A 17,080-nucleotide genomic window follows, 5' to 3' on the forward strand; every position below is an offset into this window, starting at 1 on the left:
GATTAATCGTCGCTAATCACGTCGGAAAGTCGAAGGTCAGGGAGACTCAGCAGATCCGTATCGGACGGTTACACATTAAACCGAGTCCGGCCTCAGACCTGCTCCTGCTCCAGGACCTAAAGCTGCTCCTAAACCTGCTCCTGGACCTGCTCCTGGTCCTAAACCTGGACCTAAAGCTGCTCCTAAACCTGCTCCTGCTCCTGGACCTAAACCTGCTCCTCAAGCTGCTCCTAAACCTGCTCCTGCTCCTGGACCTAAACCTGCTCCTGAACCTGCTCCTGGTCCCGGTCCTGGTCCTAGACCTGCTCCTGCTCCTGGACCTAAACCTCCTCCTGCTACTCCTGCTCCTAAACCTGCTCCTGAACCTGCTCCTGGTCCTCCTCCTGCTCCTCCTCCTCCTGGTCCTGACTCACGGGACCGACATGCGGCTCGCGGTGCTGTTGGTGGTCGCGGCGTCCGGGGCCTGGGCTCTGCCGGCCCAGAGCGGTACGTGAACTTCAGTCTTACATCAGCTGCTCGGGTTCAGCTCAGACTCAGGACTGACGACCCGGAGACGTCAGAGCTTTAGAGCGTGAACTCATGTCCGTTTTCATGAATGTGATTGAGCTCAGGAATGACCTGACGTGAACCTCCAGAGGGTCTCTCCTCTGCAGCGCCTGATTCACACTTCAGGAACATCACATTTATTTTGGGTTAAAAATGAATAAATAGATCTTTTTTTTTCTTTTTCTTTTACTTTTCTATTTTATTCTGTTTATTGACATTTTTCACAAACAAAAAGAAAAATCAAGTGCATTTTTGAGTCAAACTAAAGCTCGAACCACATTTATGTCACGTCATTCCTGTTATAATAATATTTAATGTGTTTCTGTTCTAACTTATGAACCTCTTAACCCCCGCCTGAACCGAGAGCATTTTCTCCAGTTTGGCTTTACCCAAACCAAAAAGAAATCAAAACAACAAAAAATGAGAAGAAAACAAGGATGTAAACGCGACAAAAATGTGACAAAAATTCTACAAAAACTCGAAAAAAATTTGACAAAAATTTGACAAAAACTCGACAAAAATTCGGCAAAAATGTGACAAAAATTCGACAAAAATGTGACAAAAATTCGACAAAAATTCGACAAAAATTCGACAAAAATTCAACAAAAATTCAACAAAAACTCGACAAAAATGTGACAAAAATTCGACAAAAATGTGACAAAAATTCGACAAAAATTCGACAAAAATTCGACAAAAAATCAACAAAAACTCGAAAAAAATTTGACAAAAACTCGACAAAAATGTGACAAAAATTCAACAAAAAAGTGACAAAAATGTGACAAAAATTCAACTAAAACTCGAAAAAAATTTGACAAAAATTTGACAAAAACTCGACAAAAATTCGGCAAAAATGTGACAAAAATTCGACAAAAACTCGACAAAAATGTGACAAAAACTCGAAAAAAAATTGACAAAAATTCGACAAAAACTCGACAAAAATGGGACAAAAATGGGACAAAAATGGGACAAAAATGTGACAAAAATTCAACAAAAAAGTGACAAAAATGTGACAAAAATTCAACAAAAATGTGACAAAAATTCAACAAAAATTCAACAAAAATGTGACAAAAATTCAACAAAAACTCGACAAAAATGTGACAAAAATGTGACAAAAATGTGACAAAAACTCGACAAAAATGTGACAAAAATGTGACAAAAATTCAACAAAAAAGTGACAAAAATGTGACAAAAACGTGACAAAAATTCAACAAAAACTCGACAAAAATGTGACAAAAATGTGACAAAAATTCAACAAAAAAGTGACAAAAATTTGACAAAAAAGTGACAAAAAAGTGACAAAAATGTGACAAAAATTCAACAAAAAAGTGACAAAAATTTGACAAAAAAGTGACAAAAATGTGACAAAAACGTGACAAAAATTCAACAAAAACTCGACAAAAATGTGACAAAAATGTGATAAAAATGTGACAAAAATGTGACAAAAATTCAACAAAAATGTGACAAAAATGTGACAAAAATGTGACAAAAATGTGACAAAAATGTGACAAAAATGTGACAAAAATTCGACAAAAATGTGACAAAAATTCAACAAAAATTCAACAAAAATGTGACAAAAATTCAACAAAAATTCAACAAAAATGTGACAAAAATTCAACAAAAATTCAACAAAAATGTGACAAAACTTTAAATTGACAAAAAGATAATATTTACTAAAGTACGTCGGGGGTTAGCTTAGCTGCGCCGCTAGCATGTAGCCGCTAACTGACCCGGTGCTTCTGCTCTCAGTCGTCCAGAGGAACAAGCTGCTGCTGTAAAACTCATATTTACTAAAGTACGTCCGGGGTTAGCGTAGCTGCGCCGTTAGCATTTCTCTGCTAACCCGGATGTAGCCACTTTGCTAACTGACCCGGTGCTTCTGCTCTCAGTCGTCCAGAGGAACAAGCTGCTGCTGGTGTCGTTCGACGGCTTCAGGTGGAACTACGACCAGGACGTGGAGACGCCGGAACTGGACCAGCTCCGGGTCGCGGGGGTCACGGCGCCGTACGTGACTCCGCCCATGCTCACCATGACCTCGCCCTCGCACTTCACCACCGTCACAGGTGAGAGCGCCCCCCGCAGCGCGAGGAGAGGCGCTGCATCAAGTGTTACTGCACATTTAGAGTTTAAAGTTGCTAAAAGATGCTCAGGGCTCATATCAGAGGGAAAGTCACTCATGTTCACTGTGTTTGTGAGTTAATGGTGCGCACGGTTTCACCTGACGCTAAACAGCACAGAAACATGATCAGAAACATTCAAAGTCAGTCCAAAAGAGAGTTAAAGATCACGTGTCTGTCCTTTCTGCTGCGTTGCTCCAGACACAGATCGCACCGAAGGAGTCGATTAGATTCAGGAAGTCTTTAGTCACAACAAACCTGGATACTAAAGCCTCAGCTGATGATAAAACGGTCATGACTGAGCTTTCCACTCGGTTTATCTGGTTCATCTGGTTCATCTGGTTTATCTGGTTTATCAGGTTTACGGCGTCCCGTCCCTGACCTGCTCCTGAGTCAGATGCCCTCACGGTGCGTCAGGGTGAGGAGACGGTGAAACATGTGAGAACAACAGTGGGGAGAAGCAGGGCCGTAGCCAGGATTTAAAAAACGGTGAGGTCCGGATAATTCTTTAAACCTCCTCCTCCTCCCCCAGGAATTTTTTAAAGATTCAAATATAATTTCCTGTATTTTAAATGATCAAAAACACTTTTGTCTCATCGTTGAGCCATTTTCAAAAATGTCTTTTTGTTGCACCGTTTGGGACCAGGAGCCTGAGTGAATGTGTGAGTGAGTGGACGGTGGTCGGACATGCAGATGGAGCAGACTGGCCTCACTTCCATCAGTCTGCCCCAGGGCAGCAGGTGCAGCCGTGCACGAGTCACGAACCCCCCACTTTGACATGATGAATATCACAAAATAAAATACCTATTTAATATCTATTTCATCCATTATTACTGTGAAGCAGGTTTTCCAAACAGTTTTACTCGCCTGAGTGAGAGGCAATAAGAAGGTCTTGTTCTAAATAAATACTGAAATATTAAATGAAAATTGTTTTGAAAACGAGGCTGTGGATGTGAATGGGTAAAGCTGAGGGTTTTGCTTTGGCTCATTCTGAACATCAGACTCTGCGCTCTGGCCCCGCCCCCTCTGGCCCTCTGGCCCCGCCCCCTCTGGCCCCGCCCCGCCCCCTCTGCGTCGCCCTCTCTGGCCCCGCCCCCTCTGCGTCGCCCTCACTGGCCCCGCCCCCTCTGCCCTCTGGCCCCGCCCCCTCTGCGTCGCCCTCTCTGTCAAACCACTGGAGCTACAAAGGTGAATGCGCTGGTTTAAGCTCATTAAAGCGAAGATCATTTATACGCAGGACAATCTCTGCATGAGACAGAAACAAAGTGAGCAGCAGAGGAGGAGGCGATGATGAGGCACAGACGCTTCTCCTTCTCCTCTCGCTCCTCAGATCAGAATGAGGAAAACTCCTGTTGTAAATCGAGGTCACCGTGACGACGCGCGCTCTGGCTCCTCCCTCTTTATGACAGAGAGCATAGAAACTGCATCTCAATCAAACTTTGGCGGGTTCATGCTGAAGGCGCTGCTGCTGTGGGGAGGCTGACGCACAGACTCAGCCTCCGCCTCAGCTGCGCCTCCGCCGAGTTTTACACTCGGGTCCAAAGCGGCTCATGAGGTCCGGTTTCAGAGAGGACACATTTAGGTTCAGAACAACCTCATCCACGTCTGAATTAGAGGCTCTTCCGCCTGTAGAAGCGCGTGTTTACAACATTCATTTGCGCAGGATTCAATGTGTAAAAAAAAAAAAAAGCTAAAATTTTACCGAGGTCCGGACCATTGTGACCTCAATGGTAGATACGGCCATGGGGAGAAGGTCACTATAGCGTCCAGTGGAATGAATGATGGAGCGTAACAAGTGGCCTTTTTCCGTTTTATTTCCGTAATCAGTGTTTCCACCGTAAGAACTAAAAGCACATACCGTAATAAATTAATACCATGTCTCACAATGAAATCCAAAACGTACAATGAATCAGTTTACCTCTTTTCCCCCATTCCAACCAGGCGCTAGTGCTTAACAAACACTCGCCATGACGGATTTAAACAGTTCCGGTTACAAGAAAGGGAAATGACGCAATCAAAAGGCCGGAATTTCCAAAATGAAACATAAAGTTCTTACAGTCACGCTCTCTCTTCAGCCAGACTCAGTTTTTGAAAAGTTCAGAAGAAGAGTTTGTGTTTGTTTGGAGAGCAGAGATGGCCTGCTGAGATGTTTGAGCCCGTGTGGGACTGACCCGGATCTGAGATGTTTGAGCCCGTGTGGGACTGACTCGGATCTGAGATGTTTGAGCCCGTGTGGGACTGACCCGGATCTGAGATGTTTGAGCCCGTGTGGGACTGACTCGGATCTGAGATGTTTAAGCCCGTGTGGGACTGACCCGGATGCCCTCCCTCTGTCTCAGGGCGCTGGGTCGAGGACCACGAAGTCGTCCACAACATGATGTTCAACCAAAAGACCAACCTCAAACTGCCGCACAAGCAGACGCTGAGGCGCTCGGAGTGGTGGGACACGGGCGCCACACCACTGTGGATCACCGCCCAGAACCAGGTGAGAACATGTCTCTGTGGGTCAGAACCAGGTGAGAACATGTCTCTGTGGGTCAGAACCAGGTGAGAACATGTCTCTCTGGGTCAGAACCAGGTGAGAACATGTCTCTGTGGGTCAGAACCAGGTGAGAACATGTCTCTGTGAGTCAGAACCAGGTGAGAACATGTCTCTGTGAGTCAGAACCAGGTGAGAACATGTCTCTGTGGAGCAGAACCAGGTGAGAACATGTCTCTGTGGAGCAGAACCAGGTGAGAACATGTCTCTGTGAGTCAGAACCAGGTGAGAACATGTCTCTGTGGAGCAGAACCAGGTGAGAACATGTCTCTGTGAGTCAGAACCAGGTGAGAACATGTCTCTGTGAGTCAGAACCAGGTGAGAACATGTCTCTGTGGGTCAGAACCAGGTGAGAACATGTCTCTGTGGGTCAGAACCAGGTGAGAACATGTCTCTGTGAGTCAGAACCAGGTGAGAACATGTCTCTGTGAGTCAGAACCAGGTGAGAACATGTCTCTGTGGGTCAGAACCAGGTGAGAACATGTCTCTGTGGGTCAGAACCAGGTGAGAACATGTCTCTGTGGGTCAGAACCAGGTGAGAACATGTCTCTGTGAGTCAGAACCAGGTGAGAACATGTCTCTGTGAGTCAGAACCAGGTGAGAACATGTCTCTGTGGAGCAGAACCAGGTGAGAACATGTCTCTGTGAGTCAGAACCAGGTGAGAACATGTCTCTGTGGAGCAGAACCAGGTGAGAACATGTCTCTGTGAGTCAGAACCAGGTGAGAACATGTCTCTGTGGAGCAGAACCAGGTGAGAACATGTCTCTGTGAGTCAGAACCAGGTGAGAACATGTCTCTGTGAGTCAGAACCAGGTGAGAACATGTCTCTGTGGGTCAGAACCAGGTGAGAACATGTCTCTGTGGGTCAGAACCAGGTGAGAACATGTCTCTGTGGAGCAGAACCAGGTGAGAACATGTCTCTGTGGGTCAGAACCAGGTGAGAACATGTCTCTGTGAGTCAGAACCAGGTGAGAACATGTCTCTGTGGGTCAGAACCAGGTGAGAACATGTCTCTGTGGGTCAGAACCAGGTGAGAACATGTCTCTGTGGAGCAGAACCAGTGAGAACATGTCTCTGTGGGTCAGAACCAGGTGAGAACATGTCTCTGTGGAGCAGAACCAGGTGAGAACATGTCTCTGTGGAGCAGAACCAGGTGAGAACATGTCTCTGTGGAGCAGAACCAGGTGAGAACATGTCTCTGTGAGTCAGAACCAGGTGAGAACATGTCTCTGTGGAGCAGAACCAGGTGAGAACATGTCTCTGTGAGTCAGAACCAGGTGAGAACATGTCTCTGTGGGTCAGAACCAGGTGAGAACATGTCTCTGTGGGTCAGAACCAGGTGAGAACATGTCTCTGTGGGTCAGAACCAGGTGAGAACATGTCTCTGTGGAGCAGAACCAGGTGAGAACATGTCTCTGTGGAGCAGAACCAGGTGAGAACATGTCTCTGTGGGTCAGAACCAGGTGAGAACATGTCTCTCTGGGTCAGAACCAGGTGAGAACATGTCTCTGTGAGTCAGAACCAGGTGAGAACATGTCTCTGTGAGTCAGAACCAGGTGAGAACATGTCTCTGTGAGTCAGAACCAGGTGAGAACATGTCTCTGTGAGTCAGAACCAGGTGAGAACATGTCTCTGTGGAGCAGAACCAGGTGAGAACATGTCTCTGTGGAGCAGAACCAGGTGAGAACATGTCACTGTGAGTCAGAACCAGGTGAGAACATGTCTCTGTGAGTCAGAACCAGGTCAGAACATGTCTCTGTGGAGCAGAACCAGGTGAGAACATGTCTCTGTGGGTCAGAACCAGGTGAGAACATGTCTCTGTGAGTCAGAACCAGGTGAGAACATGTCTCTGTGGAGCAGAACCAGGTGAGAACATGTCTCTGTGGAGCAGAACCAGGTGAGAACATGTCTCTGTGAAGCAGAACCAGGTGAGAACATGTCTCTGTGAGTCAGAACCAGGTCAGAACATGTCTCTGTGGAGCAGAACCAGGTGAGAACATGTCTCTGTGGGTCAGAACCAGGTGAGAACATGTCTCTGTGAGTCAGAACCAGGTGAGAACATGTCTCTGTGAGTCAGAACCAGGTGAGAACATGTCTCTGTGGAGCAGAACCAGGTGAGAACATGTCTCTGTGGAGCAGAACCAGGTGAGAACATGTCTCTGTGAGTCAGAACCAGGTGAGAACATGTCTCTGTGAGTCAGAACCAGGTGAGAACATGTCTCTGTGAGTCAGAACCAGGTGAGAACATGTCTCTGTGGAGCAGAACCAGGTGAGAACATGTCTCTGTGGAGCAGAACCAGGTGAGAACATGTCACTGTGAGTCAGAACCAGGTGAGAACATGTCTCTGTGAGTCAGAACCAGGTCAGAACATGTCTCTGTGGAGCAGAACCAGGTGAGAACATGTCTCTGTGGGTCAGAACCAGGTGAGAACATGTCTCTGTGGAGCAGAACCAGGTGAGAACATGTCTCTGTGGAGCAGAACCAGGTGAGAACATGTCTCTGTGGAGCAGAACCAGGTGAGAACATGTCTCTGTGAGTCAGAACCAGGTGAGAACATGTCTCTGTGGAGCAGAACCAGGTGAGAACATGTCTCTGTGAGTCAGAACCAGGTGAGAACATGTCTCTGTGGGTCAGAACCAGGTGAGAACATGTCTCTGTGGGTCAGAACCAGGTGAGAACATGTCTCTGTGGGTCAGAACCAGGTGAGAACATGTCTCTGTGGAGCAGAACCAGGTGAGAACATGTCTCTGTGGAGCAGAACCAGGTGAGAACATGTCTCTGTGGGTCAGAACCAGGTGAGAACATGTCTCTCTGGGTCAGAACCAGGTGAGAACATGTCTCTGTGAGTCAGAACCAGGTGAGAACATGTCTCTGTGAGTCAGAACCAGGTGAGAACATGTCTCTGTGAGTCAGAACCAGGTGAGAACATGTCTCTGTGAGTCAGAACCAGGTGAGAACATGTCTCTGTGGAGCAGAACCAGGTGAGAACATGTCTCTGTGGAGCAGAACCAGGTGAGAACATGTCACTGTGAGTCAGAACCAGGTGAGAACATGTCTCTGTGAGTCAGAACCAGGTCAGAACATGTCTCTGTGGAGCAGAACCAGGTGAGAACATGTCTCTGTGGGTCAGAACCAGGTGAGAACATGTCTCTGTGAGTCAGAACCAGGTGAGAACATGTCTCTGTGGAGCAGAACCAGGTGAGAACATGTCTCTGTGGAGCAGAACCAGGTGAGAACATGTCTCTGTGAAGCAGAACCAGGTGAGAACATGTCTCTGTGAGTCAGAACCAGGTCAGAACATGTCTCTGTGGAGCAGAACCAGGTGAGAACATGTCTCTGTGGGTCAGAACCAGGTGAGAACATGTCTCTGTGAGTCAGAACCAGGTGAGAACATGTCTCTGTGAGTCAGAACCAGGTGAGAACATGTCTCTGTGGAGCAGAACCAGGTGAGAACATGTCTCTGTGGAGCAGAACCAGGTGAGAACATGTCTCTGTGAGTCAGAACCAGGTGAGAACATGTCTCTGTGAGTCAGAACCAGGTGAGAACATGTCTCTGTGAGTCAGAACCAGGTGAGAACATGTCTCTGTGGAGCAGAACCAGGTGAGAACATGTCTCTGTGGAGCAGAACCAGGTGAGAACATGTCACTGTGAGTCAGAACCAGGTGAGAACATGTCTCTGTGAGTCAGAACCAGGTCAGAACATGTCTCTGTGGAGCAGAACCAGGTGAGAACATGTCTCTGTGAGTCAGAACCAGGTGAGAACATGTCTCTGTGGAGCAGAACCAGGTGAGAACATGTCTCTGTGGGTCAGAACCAGGTGAGAACATGTCTCTGTGAGTCAGAACCAGGTGAGAACATGTCTCTGTGGAGCAGAACCAGGTGAGAACATGTCTCTGTGGAGCAGAACCAGGTGAGAACATGTCTCTGTGAAGCAGAACCAGGTGAGAACATGTCTCTGTGAGTCAGAACCAGGTCAGAACATGTCTCTGTGGAGCAGAACCAGGTGAGAACATGTCTCTGTGGGTCAGAACCAGGTGAGAACATGTCTCTGTGAGTCAGAACCAGGTGAGAACATGTCTCTGTGAGTCAGAACCAGGTGAGAACATGTCTCTGTGGAGCAGAACCAGGTGAGAACATGTCTCTGTGGAGCAGAACCAGGTGAGAACATGTCTCTGTGAGTCAGAACCAGGTCAGAACATGTCTCTGTGAGTCAGAACCAGGTGAGAACATGTCTCTGTGGAGCAGAACCAGGTGAGAACATGTCTCTGTGGGTCAGAACCAGGTGAGAACATGTCTCTGTGGAGCAGAACCAGGTGAGAACATGTCTCTGTGGGTCAGAACCAGGTGAGAACATGTCTCTGTGGAGCAGAACCAGGTGAGAACATGTCTCTGTGAGTCAGAACCAGGTGAGAACATGTCTCTGTGGAGCAGAACCAGGTGAGAACATGTCTCTGTGGGTCAGAACCAGGTGAGAACATGTCTCTGTGGAGCAGAACCAGGTGAGAACATGTCTCTGTGAGTCAGAACCAGGTGAGAACATGTCTCTGTGGGTCAGAACCAGGTGAGAACATGTCTCTGTGAGTCAGAACCAGGTGAGAACATGTCTCTGTGGAGCAGAACCAGGTCAGAACATGTCTCTGTGAGTCAGAACCAGGTGAGAACATGTCTCTGTGGGTCAGAACCAGGTGAGAACATGTCTCTGTGGAGCAGAACCAGGTCAGAACATGTCTCTGTGAGTCAGAACCAGGTGAGAACATGTCTCTGTGGAGCAGAACCAGGTCAGAACATGTCTCTGTGAGTCAGAACCAGGTCAGAACATGTCTCTGTGAGTCAGAACCAGGTGAGAACATGTCTCTGTGGAGCAGAACCAGGTGAGAACATGTCTCTGTGAGTCAGAACCAGGTGAGAACATGTCTCTGTGGAGCAGAACCAGGTGAGAACATGTCTCTGTGGAGCAGAACCAGGTCAGAACATGTCTCTGAGAGTCAGAACCAGGTGAGAACATGTCTCTGTGGAGCAGAACCAGGTGAGAACATGTCTCTGTGGCTTTGTCTTGTCCAGGGCCTGAAGACGGGCTCGTTCCATTTCCCAGGGGGCGGGGCTAACTACAGCGGGAAGGCCGTCATGCGTCACGTGTTCGAGACGCCCGGTTTCCCTGACGATAACGTGACCGAGTGGCGGCAGAACGTGGAGACGGTCCTGGACTGGCTCTCGCTCGACGACTTCGACCTGGTCACGCTTTACTTCGGGGAACCGGACAACGTGGGCCACGCCGTCGGCCCGGAGACGGCCGAGCGCCGCGCCATCGTCCGGCAGATCGACGACATCATCGGGTACGGTCTCTCCAAATATGGTCATTTCCTCTGTGGGAGGAGGCGGCGGCTAAGCTAAGCTAACACCTCAGTTATTCAGAAACTAAACACAGTTAACCTCTTAACTCCCGCCTGAACGTGTTTCTCCAAATCTAAAAGCTTCTTCTAAACATGAGGATGTAAACGCAACAAAAAAGCTCAAAAGTGACAAAAACTCAACAAAAAAGTGACAAAAATCCATCAGAAAGAATGACAAAAATCAGTGGCTGAAGTTCTCCTCCTGAACCTCAGTGGCTGAAGTTCTCCTCCTGACCCTGGTGTTGTTTGTGTTCAGGTACCTGCGTCGCGGCGTGGAGCAGCGGGGCCTCAGCGAGCGCCTGAACGTCATCCTGACCTCGGACCACGGCATGACCACGGTGAAGAAGCGCCCCCTGGTGGAGGAGCTGGTGCTGCAGAACTACCTGCCGCTGCTGAAGCTCAACAGCTTCGAGATCCTGGACTACGGCGGCTTCGGGATCCTGACGCCGCGGCCCGGGAAGGAGCTGGAGGTCTACGAGGCGCTGCAGAAGGTCCCCAACATCACGGCCTACAGGAAGGAGGACATGCCCGAGAGCTTCCACCTCGCCAAGAGCCAGCGCCTCCCGCCCATCATCGTCCAGGCCGACCTCGGCTTCAACCTCAACTCGGTGAGAAGTTCAGGACGTTTCAGAGACAGAGTCAGGTTTGGCCAGAGCTGGAGTGAGTCTCACAAAGACAGAAGAGACGGAGAAGATCCTCAGACCAACAGTGAAGACCCTCAGACCAACAGTGAAGATCCTCAGACCAACAGTGAAGATCCTCAGACCAACAGTGAAGATCCTCAGACCAACAGTGAAGATCCTCAGACCAACAGTGAAGATCCTCAGACCAACAGTGAAGACCCTCAGACCAACAGTGAAGATCCTCAGACCAACAGTGAAGATCCTCAGACCAACAGTGAAGATCCTCAGACCAACAGTGAAAACCAACGTCTCCACAGCTCTGGGTTAAACCTGACATGGTTCTTCTGTTCACTTTAAGGACCAGGAGGATCTGCTGGAAACATCAGGGACAGAGCGGCCATTTTGTGTTTGCACCTCCATTTTGGAAAAGTCACTCTGACACTGGTTCAACACAACCCAACACAACCCAACAAATAACACAACACAACACACAACACAACCCAACAAATAACACAACACACAACACACAACACAACACCCAACACAACCCAACAAATAACACAACACACAACTCAACACAACACACAGCCCAACAAAACACACAACTCAACACAACACACAACCCAACAAATAACACAACACACAACCCAACACAACACACAACCCAACACAACACAACCCAACACAACACACAACACAACACAACACAACACAACACACAACCCAACACACCACACAACACACAACCCAACCCAACACAACACAACACAACACACAACCCAACACACCACACAACACACAACCCAACCCAACACACAACCCAACACAACACACAACTCAACTCAACACAACACACAACACACAACTCAACACAACACACAACTCAACACAACACAACACACAACTCAACTCAACACAACACACAAAACACAACTCAACACACAACTCAACACAACACACAACCCAACACAACACACAACTCAACACAACACACAACACACAACCCAACAAAACACACAACTCAACACAACACACAACTCAACACACAACTCAACACAACACACAACTCAACACAACACACAACACAACACAACACACAACCCAACAAAACACACAACTCAACACAACACACAACTCAACTCAACACAACACACAACACACAACTCAACACACAACTCAACACAACACAACACACAACTCAACACAACACACAACTCAACTCAACACAACACACAACACACAACCCAACAAAACACACAACTCAACACAACACACAACCCAACAAAACACACAACTCAACACAACACACAACCCAACACAACACACAACTCAACCCAACACAACACACAACCCAACACAACACAACACACAACCCAACACAACACACAACCCAACACAACACACAACCCAACACAACACACAACCCAACACAACACAACACACAACCCAACACAACACACAACTCAACACAACACACAACCCAACAAAACACACAACTCAACACAACACACAACCCAACACAACACACAACTCAACCCAACACAACACACAACCCAACACAACACAACACACAACCCAACACAACACACAACCCAACACAACACACAACCCAACACAACACACAACCCAACACAACACAACACACAACCCAACACAACACAACACAACACACAACCCAACACAACACACAACCCAACACAACACACAACCCAACACAACACACAACCCAACACAACACAACACACAACCCAACACAACACACAACTCAACACAACACACAACCCAACAAAACACACAACTCAACACAACACACAACTCAACTCAACACAACACACAACACGCAACTCAACACAACACACAACCCAACACAACACACAACACACAACTCAACACAACACACAACTCAACACAACACACAACTCAACACAACACACAACTCAACACAACACACAACTCAACACAACACACAACTCAACTCAACACAACACACAACTCAACACAACACACAACTCAACACAACACAACACACAACTCAACACAACACACAACTCAACACACAACTCAACACAACACACAACTCAACAAAACACACAACTCAACTCAACACAACACACAACTCAACACAACACACAACTCAACACAACACAACACACAACTCAACACAACACACAACTCAACTCAACACAACACACAACACGCAACTCAACACAACACGCAACTCAACACAACACAACACACAACTCAACACAACACACAACTCAACTCAACACAACACACAACACGCAACTCAACACAACACGCAACTCAACACAACACACAACTCAACACAACACACAACTCAACACAACACACAACAACACACAACTCAACTCAACACAACACACAACACGCAACTCAACACAACACGCAACTCAACACAACACACAACTCAACACAACACACAACACACAACTCAACACAACACACAACTCAACACAACACGCAACTCAACACAACACGCAACTCAACACAACACACAACTCAACACAACACACAACACACAACTCAACACAACACACAACTCAACACAACACACAACTCAACACAACACACAACTCAACACAACACACAACCCAACACACAACACACTCCTGGTCCTCAGATTAGATCCATTTCCTGGTCCTCAGGGCAGACCCTGTCAGGACTTTGGCCCCGACTTGAGCCAGGACTTAAATAAGAGGCAGAAACCGAGGCCAGTGAGTCCTGGTTCAGTCCTGGTTTATTCCTGTTTTAGACCTAGTTTAGACCTATTTTAGACCTGGTTTAGTCCTGGTTTAGACCTGGTTTAGTCCTGGTCTAAGTGCTTCCTGCTGTTTCTCCTCAGCGCTTCATCGTGTACGTGAACAAAGGGGACCATGGTTACCACAGTGGGGAGATGGACATGAAGTTCTTCTTCAGGGCTTTCGGGCCCAACTTCAGGAGGAACTTCGTGTCGAGGCCGTTCGACTCGATCCACATTTATCCTCTGATGTGTCGCCTCCTGAGGATCCAGCCCGCGCCTCACAACGGCTCCCAGGAGGTCACGGAGGACCTGCTCCTCCAGACAGGTCAGTCCAGCTGGACCTCAGGGTCTCCACACGCTCTGCTCCTGTGGTTCAGTCCTGGTTTAGTCCTGGTTTAGTCCTGGTTTAGTCCTGGTTTAGACCTGGTTTAGTCCTGGTTTAGACCTGGTTTAGTCCTGGTTTAGTCCTGGTTTAGTCCTGGTTTAGTCCTGGTTTAGACCTGGTTTAGACCTGGTTTAGTCCTGGTTTAGACCTGGTTTAGTCCTGGTTTAGTCCTGGTTTAGTCCTGGTTTAGTCCTGGTTTAGACCTGGTTTAGTCCTGGTTTAGCCCTGGTTTAGTCCTGGTTTAGCCCTGGTTTAGTCCTGGTTCAGTCCAGGTTTAGTCCTGGTTTAGACCTGGTTTAGTCCTGGTTTAGTCCTGGTTTAATCCTGGTTTAGCCCTGGTTTAGTCCTGGTTTAGTCCTGGTTTAGTCCTGGTTTAGTCCTGGTTTAGTCCTGGTTTAGTCCTGGTTTAGTCCTGGTTTAGACCTGGTTTAGTCCTTGTTTAGACCTGGTTTAGTCCTGGTTTACTCCTGGTTTAGTCCTGGTTTAGACCTGGTTTAGTCCTTGTTTAGACCTGGTTTAGCCCTGGTTTAGTCCTGGTTTAGTCCTGGTTTAGTCCTGGTTTAGTCCTTGTTTAGACCTGGTTTAGCCCTGGTTTAGTCCTGGTTTAGACCTGGTTTAGACCTGGTTTAGTCCTGGTTTAGTCCTGGTTTAGTCCTGGTTTAGTCCTGGTTTAGACCTGGTTTAGTCCTGGTTTAGTCCTGGTTTAGTCCTGGTTTAGTCCTTGTTTAGACCTGGTTTAGCCCTGGTTTAGCCCTGGTTTAGTCCTGGTTTAGTCCTGGTTTAGACCTGGTTTAGACCTGGTTTAGCCCTGGTTTAGTCCTGGTTTAGTCCTGGTTTAGTCCTGGTTTAGTCCTGGTTTAGTCCTGGTTTAGTCCTGGTTTAGTCCTGGTTTAGACCTGGTTTAGTCCTTGTTTAGACCTGGTTTAGTCCTGGTTTACTCCTGGTTTAGTCCTGGTTTAGACCTGGTTTAGTCCTTGTTTAGACCTGGTTTAGCCCTGGTTTAGTCCTGGTTTAGTCCTGGTTTAGTCCTGGTTTAGTCCTTGTTTAGACCTGGTTTAGCCCTGGTTTAGTCCTGGTTTAGACCTGGTTTAGACCTGGTTTAGTCCTGGTTTAGTCCTGGTTTAGTCCTGGTTTAGTCCTGGTTTAGACCTGGTTTAGTCCTGGTTTAGTCCTGGTTTAGTCCTGGTTTAGTCCTTGTTTAGACCTGGTTTAGCCCTGGTTTAGCCCTGGTTTAGTCCTGGTTTAGTCCTGGTTTAGACCTGGTTTAGACCTGGTTTAGCCCTGGTTTAGTCCTGGTTTAGTCCTGGTTCAGTCCTGGTTTAGTCCTGGTTTAGTCCTGGTTTAGACCTGGTTTAGACCTGGTTTAGACCTGGTTTAGCCCTGGTTTAGACCTGGTTTAGTCCTGGTTTAGTCCTGGTTCAGTCCTGGTTTAGTCCTGGTTTAGTCCTGGTTCAGTCCTGGTTTAGTCCTGGTTTAGTCCTGGTTTAGTCCTGGTTTAGACCTGGTTTAGACCTGGTTTAGTCCTGGTTTAGACCTGGTTTGGTCCTGGTTTAGTCCTGGTTTAGTCCTGGTTTAGTCCTGGTTTAGACCTGGTTTAGTCCTGGTTTAGCCCTGGTTTAGTCCTGGTTTAGTCCTGGTTCAGTCCTGGTTTAGTCCTGGTTTAGTCCTGGTTTAGTCCTGGTTTAGACCTGGTTTAGACCTGGTTTAGACCTGGTTTAGCCCTGGTTTAGACCTGGTTTAGTCCTGGTTTAGTCCTGGTTCAGTCCTGGTTTAGTCCTGGTTTAGTCCTGGTTTAGACCTGGTTTAGACCTGGTTTAGCCCTGGTTTAGTCCTGGTTTAGCCCTGGTTTAGTCCTGGTTTAGTCCTGGTTTAATCCTGGTTTAGTCCTGGTTTAGACCTGGTTCAGTCCACAGCTGATCCTCAGGGTCTCCTCAGGCTCTGACTCTGCTCCTGTGTTTCAGGCGGTGTGGGATCAGTCCGGCCGCCGCTGCTTTGGTTCACGTCGATCCTTCTCGTCTTGTTCTCGCTGTGACTGAGCTGAGTCTGAGTTTGTTAAAAATAAACATATTTAAACTGAATAAACGTGTTTCCTCGACTCCGGTTCTTCAATAAAACTGTTCAGCCCACACGGCAATAACATGGCAATAACACGGCAACAACACGGCAGCGACACGGCAACAACACGGCAACAACACGGCAGCGACATGGCATTACTGACACAAATAGATTATTTCTTTTTGACCTATATAGTACGTGCCTTTCAGTCATGTGACTTTTGTTGTTATGGCGGCCATTTTGAACACCATAGTAGAATTATGCAGCACGACAACATGTGACAACATCTTTACTCAGGAAATAAAAGAAAGACGACAGTGACATTTTCATGAACTCGTAATCAGTATAAACATTATGAGAAGAAACCAGTGAGTCAGAGTTTACGACGTTAGCATGCTACCAGTTAGCATTTAGCTTCAACAGCTCACCCTCCGACCTCTATAGAAAGCCCTGAACCACATTCTGAACATTGGATGCAACATGTGACAGAGGTCAGAGGTCAGAGGTCAGAGCTGTGACTGCAGTATTTCCTTTATTGATGACAGTTGCTAACCGGTAGCATGCTAACGGTTTGAGCAGCTTAAACACTGACTCAGACTGTTGACATGACAAACTGTAAAAGTCACAGAGAAAGGTTTTCTGTTATCTCTTTGATGTGTTCCTG

At 47.4% G+C, this 17,080-nt stretch overlaps 1 protein-coding gene across 1 annotated transcript; it reads left to right on the forward strand.

Annotated features, from left to right (window-relative positions):
- Positions 1 to 422: 422 nt before the first annotated feature.
- LOC306972834 (ectonucleotide pyrophosphatase/phosphodiesterase family member 7) lies at positions 423 to 16,393 on the forward strand (the record flags this gene model as incomplete). The annotated part of the gene is made up of 7 exons (XM_079569541.1): positions 423 to 486; positions 2,433 to 2,606; positions 5,000 to 5,145; positions 10,264 to 10,535; positions 10,849 to 11,200; positions 14,079 to 14,301; positions 16,323 to 16,393. The coding sequence occupies 7 exons, from the start codon at positions 423 to 425 to the stop codon at positions 16,391 to 16,393; spliced, it is 1,302 nt and encodes a 433-aa protein (XP_079425667.1).
- Positions 16,394 to 17,080: the final 687 nt, after the last annotated feature.

Source organism: Gobius niger, assembly GCF_951799975.1.
Source record: "Gobius niger genome assembly, chromosome: 13".
In the NCBI taxonomy this organism is placed as follows: domain Eukaryota; kingdom Metazoa; phylum Chordata; class Actinopteri; order Gobiiformes; family Gobiidae; genus Gobius; species Gobius niger.